Below are 14,847 nucleotides of genomic sequence, written 5' to 3' on the forward strand. Positions count from 1 at the left end.
TTTAAATCCTGATTTTACAACTTCCTAGCTGTGTGACCTTAGGCAAGTTATTGAAACTCCTTTTTTTTTTCTTGATTTCCTGCTCTGTAAACTCAGGATTACACTAAGACTAACATCACAGGGTTGTTGTGAGAATCATGTGAATTAAGTAATTAAAGCACGCAGGACAGGGCCTACCTAGTACGGAGTAAGCACGGTAAGGATCTTGTCAAATAAATGAAAGAGTAAATGAGTAAGTCTGGTTTCTGCACTGTGATTGTAAGTGTCACAAAGGATCTGCCATTAAAGAGAAATGTAATTGAAAAGGGGGTATCATAAGTAATGAAATCAAATTCACACTGAAAACTCAATCCGGACACATTATCTTCAGATCTGTCGTCAGGCCTATCCCTCTGGCAACACAATGACATCTTCATAGGACCCAGCCCAAGATTCTTATTGTTTTACACATACTTGATATTCTCTTGTTTTCTACAGTATGAATGAAACAGATACAGCAAAATCATATAATTAACTAATATATGAAATGGTACAGACACACATACTTGATATTCTCTTGTTTTCTACAGTATGAATGAAACAGATACAGCAAATCATATAATTAACTAATATATGAAATGGTACAGAATTTTGTCTACAGCTAAGCAAGCTTTCAATTCTCAGACAACAAATATTTTAAGGATGATGAAAGGAAAATCAGAAATCCTGATGATAGCTCAGAAAACAAGAATTTATTGGATGAAAATTCCAGTGATAAAAGTTGCATTCAATGAACTTGACTTTGGGGGGAAAAAACCTTCATTTCCCTTTCCTAAAATAAGTCCCTTCTTTTACACAACGATGTGAATGTACTTAATGTCACAGAACTGTATGTGTAAAAATGGTTAAAATAGTAAATGCTATGTTATATATATTTTATCACAATAAAGCCAGTTTATTTTCTAGTAAGTACTTTTTCTCTCTGCTTGACACCATGAAAGATAGTTTACTCCAGCCCTGGCTAGGTAGCTAAATTGGTCCATTAAGAGTGTCTCCCTAATATATCAAGGTTGAAGGTTTAATCCTGTCAGGACACATACAAGAAGCAACCAGTGAATGCATAAATAAGAGGAACAACAATCGATGTTTCTTTCTCTCTCTCTCTCACCAATCAATACATTTTTTAAGTTTAAAAAAAGATGGTCCAGAAAAATACAGTGATTATTTTTCTTTTTTAATTGTATTTGGTGACATTGGTTAATAAAATTATATAGGTTCAGGGGTACAATTCTATAATACAGTATCTGTAAACTATATTGTGTATTTACCACCCCAAGTGAAGTCTCCTTACATCACCATTTACCCCTATGCACAGTAATTTTCTTTGTTTTTCTATAAAATTGATAATTTCTTCTATTCTCATGGCTTTGTTTGCGTTACAAAAACTGGGGGGAAAAACCAAGATGGTAAAGATTCCTTAAAGTTGGACATTTTTTTGTTTGTAAGTAAATATATGAAATCAAATTAAATGAGTAAATTGGTAATTGCCAAGTAAATTATTCACTTCAATGTAATAGACCATATAAAATGTTTTTATGGACACTTTAAGCCAACATAGTGTGATGTTCTTAACTAATTACCTGTAAAGAGTATTTTTTAACTTTAATTTTCTTCTTCTCTAAAATTTCCATTTTCCTATCACCACCAAAGAAAGACATAGCTTTGGTTGTTTGTTTAATGTGGTGCCTGATCCAGCTAAAGTTATATATAGACAGAGCCAAATCATGCAAAATCAGGACAGAAGACATAAAAATGAGGATTTTTAAATTAAAGATAAAAATGAGAGTTTTAATCGAATGCTACTTTACAGGAAAGTATAGATTCAGCATTGTTTAAAATAAAATGAACTAAATGCAGAGGTGAAATCCTTGCTTGGGATCAAGACATATTATAGGATATAAATATTAGATCTGAACCATATATAAAGAAAAGAAATACAAAGCTTTTCAGAATGAAAAGTCTAAAGTGTAGTTTCTCATCTTATCCCCTAGGAAACCACAAAAAAAAAAAAAGCAGCAAAAACTTATACTGGTGCTGAACATTCTTCTCGTCTTAAGAACTTTCTCTGAACTGACAGCTAGTGGAAACAGCAGGTTTTGTCAATTAACGCTGAGTGTGACAGGAAAGAAATGCAGTAACAATGAAAGGTCCTGAATCAAAGCACTACAGGGCCTGAAACAAAGCAACCTTTGAGATCAACAGCCCAACTCCCTAACGTCGCAGAAGGAGGAGGAAAAAAAAAAAAAAAAAAAAGACCAAGAACTGGCACTAAATTCTAAGGCTGCTATACACTAATGTTAACTGTAAGCAGTTACCATCCTGACAGTCTTTTAATAATTTTATAGCTGAATGTAAATGACTCTGTAAGAATATAAATACTTGTTTTTAAAATGCACTGCAGGTATTAGCATATTGAAAAAAATAGAGTCATTAATTTCTTCAAGGGACATTTCCTCCTGATCTTACTCGCCAAGGTCACAGGGGAATGAGAGAAGTTCCTAAAGCATGATTCAAAAACACCTCTGAAATACCTGTTGCAATCATACTCTACTAATGAAAATAAAATTACAAAAAGAACTCTGGGGTTTCATATTACATAAGCCGTTGTGTGTGTGTGTGTATGTGTGCATGTGTAAAAATAATCTTTTTAGCTTATTGGCAGTCTTTGTTAATAACTCAAAGATTCAAATAGAGAGAAAGGGCAGGTCACAGACAGCCTAATTTCTCAAATTAAATGCAATAGTCACTCAACAGTTTAACAGAAAACATACAGGGCTTTGAGAGAAAATTAAATAGAACTAGATGAACACATAATGGATTATTTCCAAACCATTAAAGTAAAAGATTATTTCCAAATTGTTAACCACACACACATAATGATATAATGGCATAGGTTATTTCTAATACATGCAATTTATATACTAAGTCATCTAAATTATCTCTTCTATTTTAGTAACAAACTGTAGAAATTCCCTGAAAGTACGGTCTTTGTCTCTTCTATTTTAAATGCCTACTAAAAAACATGAGTTTTAAAAATCCAATTAAGAGTAACTTTTGCTGGGAAGAAAAAGTAGCTCTACTGATATTTTTTCTTCTTTTTTCCCCCTAGGGTACTCTGCAGAACAATTCTGGTTAAAAAGGGTAATGTAAAGAGTGACAGCTTTAATGAAATATTACCAACAGTCTAGAAAAGATAACATTCCCGTTGTCTTAGCCACAATGTTTTTTGTCCACTTTTTCCTTCCGTGAGGTTTTTTCTGTCTGGTGCTGGCTGAGAGGCCTCCCTTTGTCTTTACTAGCATAACCATTAGAATATGAAATCTAAGCTATCAGTGGCCACATTTCCTGCCATCGATACCCCATCTGCAGTAGAAGAAAATGAGGCCAACATGCATGGAGTGAGAGCAGGGACAGAAGTGGGAAAAGAGAGCCCAAAGGGAGGTGGGACCCTTACAGTGTAAGGATTCCAGGATCTGGCTGTCACTGAGCTCTGTCCCATCCTTCCTCTTTCTGCTGTAGGGGTTTGTGAGCCAACACATAACCACGCTTGATTAAACTACTTTAAGATGTGTTTCTAGTCCTCAAAATGGAAGTCCGGCTAGTAGAGCAATATAATATAATGGAAAGAAAACACACTGAACTAGGGGCAAAGGAAACCTGGCTGACTATAGCTGAGTAAGCTTTGGAGGGTAACTTCTATGAGTCTCAATTTCCTCAATTTAAAAATATTAGACACATTTAAGATTAAAAGATCATTTTAGAATTGCATTTGCCTAACCTACAGAAAATACATTTGCTTCTCTAATTGTACATGTTATCTCTTAAATAAGCACATTATTTTGAATGCTAAAAAAGAATAAAGCAAAATTAAGTGTCCCTAAAACAACAGGCATTATTTAAGTGTACTGAAACTTGAACGTTTAAGCCATATTTTCACTGGTTAACAGAAGTTAACTGTTTAAGCCATATAACTGGTTATCAGAAGTCTGCTGTCTGACCTCAGTCCTTCTGCTAAGTACTCAGAAACCTAACAGGTTCACCTCTAGTTTGTTAATGTGCCAACTTAAGTTTTAAGCCACAAGGAGAAAAAAAATAAAAAGTTAAAAACTTTAGAATAATTAGCACTAAGCTAATTTTCAATAAATTTTTAAACAAGCATTTAATAAAAAATATTTAATTTATAAAGAAAAATTCCTTACTTTGTAATGGATTGAGAAAAAGCTGCCACTTCTTCGTTTTGTACTTCAATTTCTTGTAGAAGAGAACTTCCAGTTGGCAAACTACTGGTCCCATTTGGGTCTTTCTGTAATCAAAAAAGTGTTTTTATTTTAAAAGTAAAAGATCCCCAAAATGCTAAATAGCACCATAGCATAAACACACTTTTACAAAAATATGTACAAAGATATGAAGGTAAAATTAATTACATCAGTAACAAAGTTTGAAATTATGGACTCTATGTGTAAAAGTAATGCCAACTAAGCCTCATTTTAAAGTTCACTGGTTCTCTTGGATCGAAAGTAGAAATATCCTATTCTTTGTATTGGTCAGTCAGAATGGAATGCTAAAGACATTTCCATTCGAAATCTTCCCAAAATGAACACCAAAGTAACAGCTGAATGAAATTCAAGGACTAGCCCTTTATTTTAAGAAAATGAAGAGATAAGTACAATTAGGAATCCTCTAATAAACCAGGAATTCTATACACAGGGTCAGACAAAAGTAGATTTACAGTTGTGAGAAATGTGAAACAGAATTTATTCTTGTATTATAATTTATTACTGTATTATTTTCCATACAAACAACTGTGAGCCTACTTTTGCCCCACACTGGACTTAACTTAGGCTTCAAATTCCAACACAGCAGCTGGTTCTTTACATAAGAGACTGAGTTCTGGGAGTTAGTGAACATTCTCTATGTTAATAAAGTTATACAAATAACTAACAGTCCTCTAGTAATTAAGTTTATGATCAAAACTTTTGTTGAACATTTAGAAAATAAATTCACCACACAAGCAAAGCCAAACAGTCCATATTTAGAGGTACTGTGGTTACTACACAAAAATACTTATTTGGCACAAATTTCAAATGTAAGTTTCCATTAAAATTGGAATCGGAACACTCACAATTCAAAACTAAGTGAATCAGAACACAATATATAAATTTCAAGAGTTGTAATAGATTTCAATGAACACTTTGTCAGAAAACTAAACTGGAAACTTAGGGCAATAATTCCTTTATGAATTGTCTTCTTTTAAAGTATGGCAGAGCCCTTTCTGCTAGACTGTGATATGCACATTTGGGGAAGAAAACAAAGTCTTGCCCTGGCTGGCATAGCTCAGTGGATTGAGCGCGGGCTGGGAACCAAAGTGTCCCAGGTTCGATTCCCAGCCAGGGTACATTGCTGGGTTCCAGGCCATAACCCCTGGCAACCACACATTGATGTCTCTCTCCCTCTCTCTCTCTCTCTCTCCCCCTTCCTTCCCTCCCTAAAAATAAATAAATAAAATCTTTAAAAAAAAAAAAAAAGAAAACAAAGTCTTGAGATCCAGAAAACTGCAACTAAAAATAACAAAGCTTATGGAAAAAAACAGGATTAAGGCAGATTACTCAAAATCAGTGTAACTTTATCATCAAACCCCAACTAACACAATAAAAACACCTTATAAAAATATTAGCACAGTTAAGTCGGCACTTAAATTTTCACCTAGCATTATGGTCTCTGAACCTTTTTTAAAACCCTGGAGCTCCGGCTTCATTTATTATATGGATTCTCGAGTGCATTTGTTTCTAGTCTACCAATTTCAGTGGAATTAAAAATATCATCTAAGATATAGATTTCTTCAACAAAGTTCTTAATGCAAAGGAAATGTCTTCACATCTTCTTTGTGCTAACTGCTTCACCAGGGAGCTTAACACTGTGGATTATGAAACCATTCTTGAAGCTACTCATCCAACAGCATTTTTACTAAATAAGATGTCTGCAGGATTTTCAGTGTTTTCCTTAACATTTTCTTATATTACTAATACTTTCTTTTAACTGTGAGAAAGTTTGTTCTTGATTGCTTTAAAACATTAATATGCACCCTGGCTAGTGTGCTGGCCTGCAGACAAAGAGGTCACCAGTTCAATTCCTGGTCAGGGCACATGCCTGGGTTTAGGACCAGCAAGAGGCAACCTAACGACTGTTCTCTTTCTCTTTCTCCCTCCTTTCCTCTTTGTCTAAAAATAAATAAATAAAATCTTTCTTTAAAAAATGTTGATATGCTGGTAAAGATTATGTGTGAACTAATGCTATTTCCCCATTATACTGACATCAATCTCATATTTACCAATTACAACAGTTAATTTGTGTTATAGAAACAAGTACTAGAGCAAATAGACCATACTACCCTATTGGGATTGGATGTTTCTAACAAATCCTTTGGTCTGACACTCAAGGTTTGTCATAATCTAATCCAATCAAATTTCTGAGAACTTTACAAATGATTTCTACATTCCAGTTAGCTTGAATCATATTCTGTTCCTAATAAAACACAAATGAGCTATCCCACTCTGAAATTTTGTCTTCAATGTCTTCCTCCTAAATTCCCCTCATAAGTCAAACATCTACCAATTTTTTAAGGCTCAACAGGATGCCATTTCCTCTATAATGTCTTTTGATAATGACTCAATATGAAGCAATTCTTCCCTCCTAGCACTTCCAAGTACTTGTGAACAAACACCATTATCATTATATCCTTTTTTTTTAAATGACACTTTTTTTAAACATTTTATTTATTTATTTTTAGGGAGGGAAGTAGGGGGGGGGGGAGAGAGAGAGAGAGAGAGAGAGAAACATCAATGTGTGGTTGCTGGGGGTTATGGCCTGCAACCCAGGAATGTACCCTAGCTGGGAATCGAACCTGGGACACTTTGGTTCCCAGCCCGCGCTCAATCCACTGAGCTACGCCAGCCAGGCATTATATCCTTTTTAATATTTGTCCAAATGGGAGCGCTCCTTGAAGGTAAAAATCAAGTTTTATTGAATTTTATATTTTTGTAGAGCTTTAGATCCAGTTCAGGAGGCACTGAACCACTGATTCAACTTGTTGAATATTTTACTCCCTCTAAAAACAAGTTAAAACTCACCACCTCACACCCATTAGGATGGTTACTATTAAAAACAACAAAAGAACCCTGGCTGGTGTAGCTCAGTGGATTGAGTGCTGGCCTGCAGACTGAAATGTTGCCAGTTCAATTCCTAGCCAGGGCACATGTCTGGGTTTCCGGCCAGGTCTCCACTTGGGGGCGTGCACGAGGCAACCAGTCGATGTTTCTCTTCCTCTCTTTCTCTTTTCCTTCCCTCTAAGAGTAAATAAATTAAATCTTTAAAAATAATAATAAACCCAAAGACCAATGTTGGTGAGAATGTGAAGATAACAGAATTCTTATTTACTATTGGTACTAATGTACAATGGTAACCCTTACACACTGTTGTTAGTAATGTACAATGGTACAGCCACTGTGGGAAAACAAACAATATGGTGGTTCCTCATACAGTTAAAAATACAAGGACCAAAAAACCCAGCAATTTCATTCTTGGGTACATACTAAAAAAAATTGAGAGCAATTCTTGAAGAGATGTTAGTACGTCCATGTTCATAGCAGCATTATTTGCAATAGCTAAAACATGGAAGCAACCCAAGTGTCCATCAACAGGTGATGAATGGATAAGCAAAATGAGATGTATACATACAATGGAGTATTATTTAGCCTTAAAAAGGAAGAAAATTCTGCAATATGCTACATCATGGATGTACCTTGAGTATGTTATGCTAAGTGAAATAAGCCAGTCACAAAAAACAAATACTATGTGGTTCAACTTACACGAGGTACTTAGAGTATTCAAAATCACAGACAAAATGTAGAAAGGCGGCTGCCAGGAGCGTGGGGGAAGGGAGAACGGGGAGTTGTTCTGTGACAGGTGCAGAGTTTCAGTTTTACAGGCTAACAAAGTTCCAGGGATAAAAGGTGTTTGGTGGGGACTGCACAGCAATGTGAATGTATTTCATACTACTGAACTCGCACCTTTAAAAAGGCTAAAATGGTCAATTTTGTTAGGTATATTTTACCACAATCGAAAAACTAGAAATTAATGAGCACTGATTACATGTCAGGCTCTGCTCTTAGAAATTTACTGGTAGGTATGTATGTATTGTTTATTTCTAACAAAGCCCTAATAGGTGGGTACTATTATTATTCCCATTTGCAGACTAAATAAATCTGTAAATTGCACTGAGAAGTTTATTTAACTCATACAATGTCATATAATTAATATATTCAAGTTAGGATTTCAACCCAGGTAGCCTAACTTCAGAAATCACATGCTTAACCACCTTGCCATTAACCTCTCAAAAGTCTCTTTACAAAAAACAACAGATACTTCTGGTCAAATGGCAGCATAGGCAGACATGGCTCACTTCTGCACACAGCCACATCAAAATTACAACTAAAATGTAGAACAACCATCACTCAGGACCATCAGAAATCAAGCTGAAGGGAAGTCTACAGAACTACAGAATTAAAGAAACCACATCCATCCAGATTGAGCCAGCAAGCTGATGCCATATCTGACACTCCATCAACCTGGCTAACCCAGGTTGGGTAACTGTGTTACCCACCTCAGAGACCCCAGGAGACTCCACCCCACCCAACTTAGAGGACCACCCAAGCTGCTTCTCCATATGAACAGCTGGTCTTGGCCTATGCTTTACAACTTCCTACATCCTATCAATCAAAAACTGGCCTCCATGAGTCTGAGGCCCAGCACTAGCAGCAGCCACCCTAGATTCACAGCTTGGCTGCTACTTGTACTGCAATGGGAATCTCCAAGCCCAACACAAGTAACAGCCATCTCAGATTGCTTTATAGCTCATGCAGAGTAGCTGCAGGCAGCACACAGGAGGGGGCTAACCTCGGCCTGCACCTCCAGGAAAATGCCAGGGCCAGCACACCCAATAACAGGTACAGACCATGTTGTAGCACCACCCCCCTACCCCTGTATAGCTGATCCTTCACAGAGGGCAGAGGTTGGTAGTCAGTGGTCACAGTCAATCTTTGCAGCTGACTGGTATGGGTGAATCCCTCCCATTGACCTGCCAACAGCAATCAAGGCTCAACTACAAGAGGAGGGTATACTCAGCCCACACAAAAGGTGCACCCCAAGTACCCAGCTTGGGTGATAGGGGAGGCTGTGCCACTGGACCCTACAGGACAACTACTATATTAGGCCCATTAACAAGACATGGAGTCAAAGCAGCTCTAATATGTAGTTTTACATTGAATATGTAGTAATACGTAGAATACATTGTTTCTAATACGTAGAAACAGGCACAGGGAGGCTGCCAAGTTGAGGAGAAACATTGCCCAAATGAAAGAACAGAACAAAACTCAAGAAAGAGCTAAACGAAATGGAGAAAACCAACCTACGAGATGCAGAGTTCAAAGCACTGGTTATAAGGATATTCAATGAACTTAGTGAGGACTTCAACAGCATAAAAAAGATCAAATCAGAAATGAAGGACACACTAACTGAAATAAAAAACAAATTACAGGGAAACAACAGCAGAGTGGATGATGCCAAGAATCAAATCAATGATATGGAACATAAAGAAGCAAAAAACAACCAATCAGAACAATAAGAAGAAAAAAGAATCCAAAAGTATGAGGATAGTAATAAGCAGCCTCTGGGACAACTTCAAGAGGTCCAACATTCACATCATAGGGGTGCCAGAAAGAGAAGAGAAAAAGCAAGAAATTGGAAGCCTATTTGGAAAAAAATAATGAAAGGGAACTTCCATAATTTGGTGAAGGAAATAGACATGCAAATCCAAGAAGCACAGAGAGTCCCAGACAAGATCGATGCAAAGAGGCCCACTCCAAGACACATCATAAGTAAAAAGTCAAATGTTAAAGAGAGAATCTTAAAAGCACCAAGAGAAAAGCAGCTAATTACCTACAGGAGAATTCTCATAAGACTGTCACCTGATTTCTCAAAAGAAATTTCACAGACTAGAAGAAATTGGCAAGAAATATTCAAAGTCATGAAAAGCAGGCAGCTACAGCCAAGGCTGTTTTACCCAGCAAAGCTATCACTTAGAATCAAAGGGCAAATAAAGAGCTTCCCAGACAAGAAATAACTAAAGGAGTTCATCATTACCAAACCATTATTGTATGAAATGTTAAAGGGACTTATTTAAGAAAAAGGAGATTAAAAACTATGAACAATAAAATGGCAAAAAGTACAAATCTACAATAATTGAGTCTAAAAAAGAAGCTAGCAAACAAGAATCACGGCTACAGAGAGCGTTTTTATGGTTGCCAGATGAGACAGAGGTGTGGGAATGGGTGAAAAGGTGAGGGCATTAAGAAGTACAAATAGGTAGTTACACAAGAGCCATGGAGATGTAAAGTACATTGTAGGAAATGTAGTAGCCAAAGAACTTATACGCATGACCCATGGACATGACTCATGACTGGGGAATTGCCTAAGGAGTAGGGTGGTGTGAGTTAGGAGGAGGGCAAAGGGGGAAAGGTCAGATAACTGTAATAGCATAATCAATAAAATATAATTTTAAAAAACTCCTTAAAAATGCAATGAGAAAAATGACATGTGACCTTTGCTGGAGCAACATGAATAGAAAACCTGTTTTACTCTGACTGACGTGGCTCAGCTGGTTGAGTTTGGTCCTGCAAACAAAAATATGTTGGTTTGAATCCCAGTCAGTGCACATGCCTGGGTTGCAGGCCTGATCCCGGGTGGGGCACGTGAAATCAATGTTTCTCTCTCACATAGATGTTTCTCTCCCTCTCTTTCTCCCTCCCCTCCCCTCTCTAAAAATAGATATGTAAAGTCTTTTTTAAAAAAAGAAAACCTGGGGTTTTTTTGCTTGACCCAATAATCATCTTTCCTTCTTGGACTATTTTTCATGTTTTACTTATTAACAGATTTTGAATACCCTTAGTGACATTTCTAGATTTTTAAAATCAAAATGTTGCATTTTTTTTACAGTGCCATTCATGAACTTAGGTTCTTCCTTTCAAGCAGGTTTTATATTTCAACTGACAGTGACATAAATAGGTTATAATAACTAATTCTCTAGTCATACAGTAAGGTAATAACAGAATCTGGAAAGTTAACACAGTATTCTGTCCACAAAATAAAAAATACTGGGCTACCAATTTTTTTGTCTCATACGTTAATATTAGCATTTTTTTGTTTTTTGTTTTTGTCCACTATTTCTTAAACAAAATTTTAAAAAGTTTTACACCTAGTCACTCAGCTCTTGCCCCCAATCTCTCTCAACTCCACCCGAACAACCTAAACATCAAAGCCTCTCTTTTTTCTCCATTGATCTTGTACTTTCATGTGGCATTCAAGGCTCTTTATTTTATATTGCAATTATGTGCACACACATCCTGTCTCCCTCTTCTAACTCAGGTTCTTTAAGAATGAGGTCTGCAAATGATTAATTTTTATAGCCCTCACCTTGTATAGTCTCAAATATGTTTCAGTGAATGAAAGAGACAATGATAATCAGTAAGAAAAATTGCTAATGCCATTATCCAATAGATTGAACAAAGAAAGGTTTGTTGTGGAAGTTACTGTGTTCTCTAGTAAATATATTGGACTGGAAATCCTCATAGGTGTTTGATCATCATCTAGAAATATTGTATTCCTGAAATTCTATTCCAGAGCTAAAGACCTAGACTTGGGGATCATCCATCCAATTTCAGCAATTTTCTATAGGGAAATTTATCTCTACTAATTGCTATCAGCATCCATCAGGATCACCAAGAGGGCAGTATCCCATCCAAAGGGGTTTTGGGTCCAAGTTTCAATCAGTAAGAGACAGTGTCTTTAGGAAACTAAGGGACACATAAGGGGCTGTACCCATTGGGAATGAAGCTGGGATACACACATACACACACAGAGTTATAACAAATTAGATCATGTGATTATAGAGACTGACAAGTCTCAAGGTCTGCAGTTGGCAAGCTGGATAACCAAGAGGGTCAATGGTGTAGTTCCAGTCTGAATAGGTAAGGCTCAAGACCTGATAAGAGCTGAGGTTTCAGTTTGAGTCTGAAGGCAGGAAAAATCCATGTTCCAGTTCAAAGGCTGACAGGCAGGAGTTACTCATTGGCAATAGGGTCAGTCTTTTTGTTCTATTCAGGCCTTCAACTGATTTGACAAGGCCTACCCATATTAGAGAAGGCAATCTGCCTTTACACAGGCTACTGATTCAAATAGTAATCTCCTCCAGAAACACCCTTACAAACAGACACTCCCATGGCATTTGTTTGACCAAATGTCTGAGCACCCCACGGCCCAGTCAAGTAGACACAAAGATTAATCATCACAGCCTCACAACCATAAAGAGTCATAGAGTTACATATTACTGGAAGAGTCTACACCAGTAGTTTTCAAATTCTGTATCTTGGAGTCTCAAGAATGAAGCACTGAAAAAGAAAGAAGAGGTAACAGATATTAAACACAACCAAGAACAAAAGTGTGGGTGAATGCCTATGTTTAGAAGCTAGACAAAGGAAAAGGAGTCAAGATCACAGGAGAAAACCTAGAAAGTATGTTTGGACAACAGAAGAGACGTTTCAAAAAAAGAATGTAGTTAATTGTTCATATGGAGCAAAAGGGGTGGAAAGTGAATATGGTCATGAGATTGGCAATTAGTATACCTGTTACCAGAAGTAAGTTTCTCTGCAATGTGATGGGAATAGAGCACAGTGAGAGACTGGAAAGGCCATTAAGAACAAATTCTCTTTTAAAGAGTAAGGGTAGAAAATACTTTAGGAAGACAGAAATAAGAAAAGAGATGAAAGAATTAAGTTCTGGAAAAGGGAAAGAATATTTCTTCCCTCAAACCAGAAATAAAGGCAAATCTGAGGTGGACAAGTGCGTACAAAGGATGACCTTGACCTCAACATAAAAAAAGAAAAAAGAAAAGGTAATGAGGACATCTACATGGTAGAAAGGATAGATTAGGGGTCTACAGAAAGCAATGAAGATTTGAAATGATTCACAAGATTTTATCAGCACATACTCTGTAAAGCAGTTATAAGAATGTGGGAAAGCTTTAAGCCTACACAAGTCCAAGTTCCATGCCACGTTATCCAGAAATTAGATGGGACACAACACGAAGCTTTCAATTAATATTCTGTAAGCATTAAATACATGTACCAGTTACTATTAAGGACAAAGTTGGTTACTTCCATACCTGAATTCTTAAAAAATTTCGCAAACAGACTTCAGTAACCTATCCAAATAATACACTACATTCAGCCAATGAAAACACATTTTGTTCATTTCCTCCATCTTTAAAATTAAGACATTCTGTCAATGGGGATATAAATGTTTATAAAATTAATATAATTAACTTTTAGAAAGAGTAAATATCCACAGAACTTTGCAAAACCACTTCTATGAAAATAACTGGATTCATTACTGAAATGTTTGAAATCTGCTCAAAGTATCTAGATATATAGCTATTAACTCAAAGTCTCATTTCAATTTAAATTGCCAGAACAGTTTCGAGTAGTACTCCTTTTCCTGGTTTTGTTCACAAAACATCTGAACTAAAGAATTTAGATTATTCACAAAAATGAGACACTAGAAGAAACAGGAAGTAAGCTTGCTGAGTGTGTAGAAAAATACCCTTCTGAGTTTTTACCACAAAGCATAAAGTTCTTACAGAAAATGAATACTTAAGTACATATAATAATTACAAACAACAGACATTGCAATCTTATTTTTCAACAACAAAAAAAATAAACCTTAGGGTTTAAACCTAAGGTTTAAACCTTAGCTTTTAAACAGAGATGAATGGAATGTGAAAAATTAAAAGCTCCATTTAATGTCGGTGCCACGAACTTCCAATAAATACTACTAGTGTTGTTTACCTTCCCCCTTCTGGCCTAAATGAAACCAAACTTTATCTTCTTGTACACAAAGAAAATGATGAAATTTTGTGTTAATAAAAGGGCTTAGAACTTTCTTTGAATATAAAAATCCTTTTACAGTATTTGTAACAAGTGCACACCTCTAACTGAAGACCTTCAATAATTATGCACTGACAAACAACAGGCTATTTTTTATAAATTCTTTTGCTGACATTTGACCATAATAACACTTGCTTTAATACTTGCTTCCCTGAATTTTCTTTCTCCTTGTTCTACTTTTTGGGACAATGAATTTTAAAATTAAGTTACTAAATAATACATATATGCATCTCTATCCTAAACAAATACACATCTAATAATAATACAATAAATATATGTCTATCCACAAATGAATCTAAAAGGAAGCTAAGCAAAGAAGAACAGAGACAGAATCATGGACACGGAGAGCGTTTTGATGGTTGCCAGATGGTAGGGGTGTGTGGGGAATGGGTGAAGAGGTGAGGGGATTGGCCGTGGGAATGTGAAGTACAGTATAGGAAATGGAATTGTCAAAGAACTTATACGCATGACCCGTGAACGTGAACAAATCTACTCCTAGGTATATCCTACCCCCTACTTTTTTTTTTTTTTAATGATTCTTGACTTAGAATTTCCACTTCTCCCTTCAAATACTCCCGGAAATGATTATTTTATAAAAACAAAACCCAAACCATGACAAGACATGGATTATTTAAAAAAAAAATCTGATATTACATTTGTGATTCAATTTAAAATGTATAATTAGCTTGTGGTTTCTTTTTTAATTGAAAGATGTCCAGAGATTATGTACTAAATTTGTAAATGGTATTGAAAA

At 36.0% G+C, this 14,847-nt stretch overlaps 1 protein-coding gene and 1 long non-coding RNA gene across 2 annotated transcripts in view; one reads left to right on the forward strand and one right to left on the reverse strand.

The window, feature by feature from the left end:
• The window catches only part of PIK3C2A (phosphatidylinositol-4-phosphate 3-kinase catalytic subunit type 2 alpha), an 82,380-nt gene that overhangs the window by 48,908 nt on the left and 18,625 nt on the right, over positions 1–14,847 (reverse strand). Inside the window, exon 3 of the mRNA XM_028517696.2 lies at positions 4,239–4,342. Within this exon, the coding sequence (XP_028373497.1) occupies positions 4,239–4,342 (104 nt within the window). The remainder of the gene's footprint in view (positions 1–4,238; positions 4,343–14,847) is intronic.
• Positions 4,349–6,282, forward strand: LOC118501306. Its single transcript, XR_004903934.1, has 2 exons — positions 4,349–5,351; positions 5,566–6,282. It is a non-coding gene; the product is annotated as an uncharacterized LOC118501306 (long non-coding RNA).

This window comes from Phyllostomus discolor, chromosome 6 (assembly GCF_004126475.2).
Source record: "Phyllostomus discolor isolate MPI-MPIP mPhyDis1 chromosome 6, mPhyDis1.pri.v3, whole genome shotgun sequence".
In the NCBI taxonomy this organism is placed as follows: Eukaryota; Metazoa; Chordata; class Mammalia; order Chiroptera; family Phyllostomidae; genus Phyllostomus; species Phyllostomus discolor.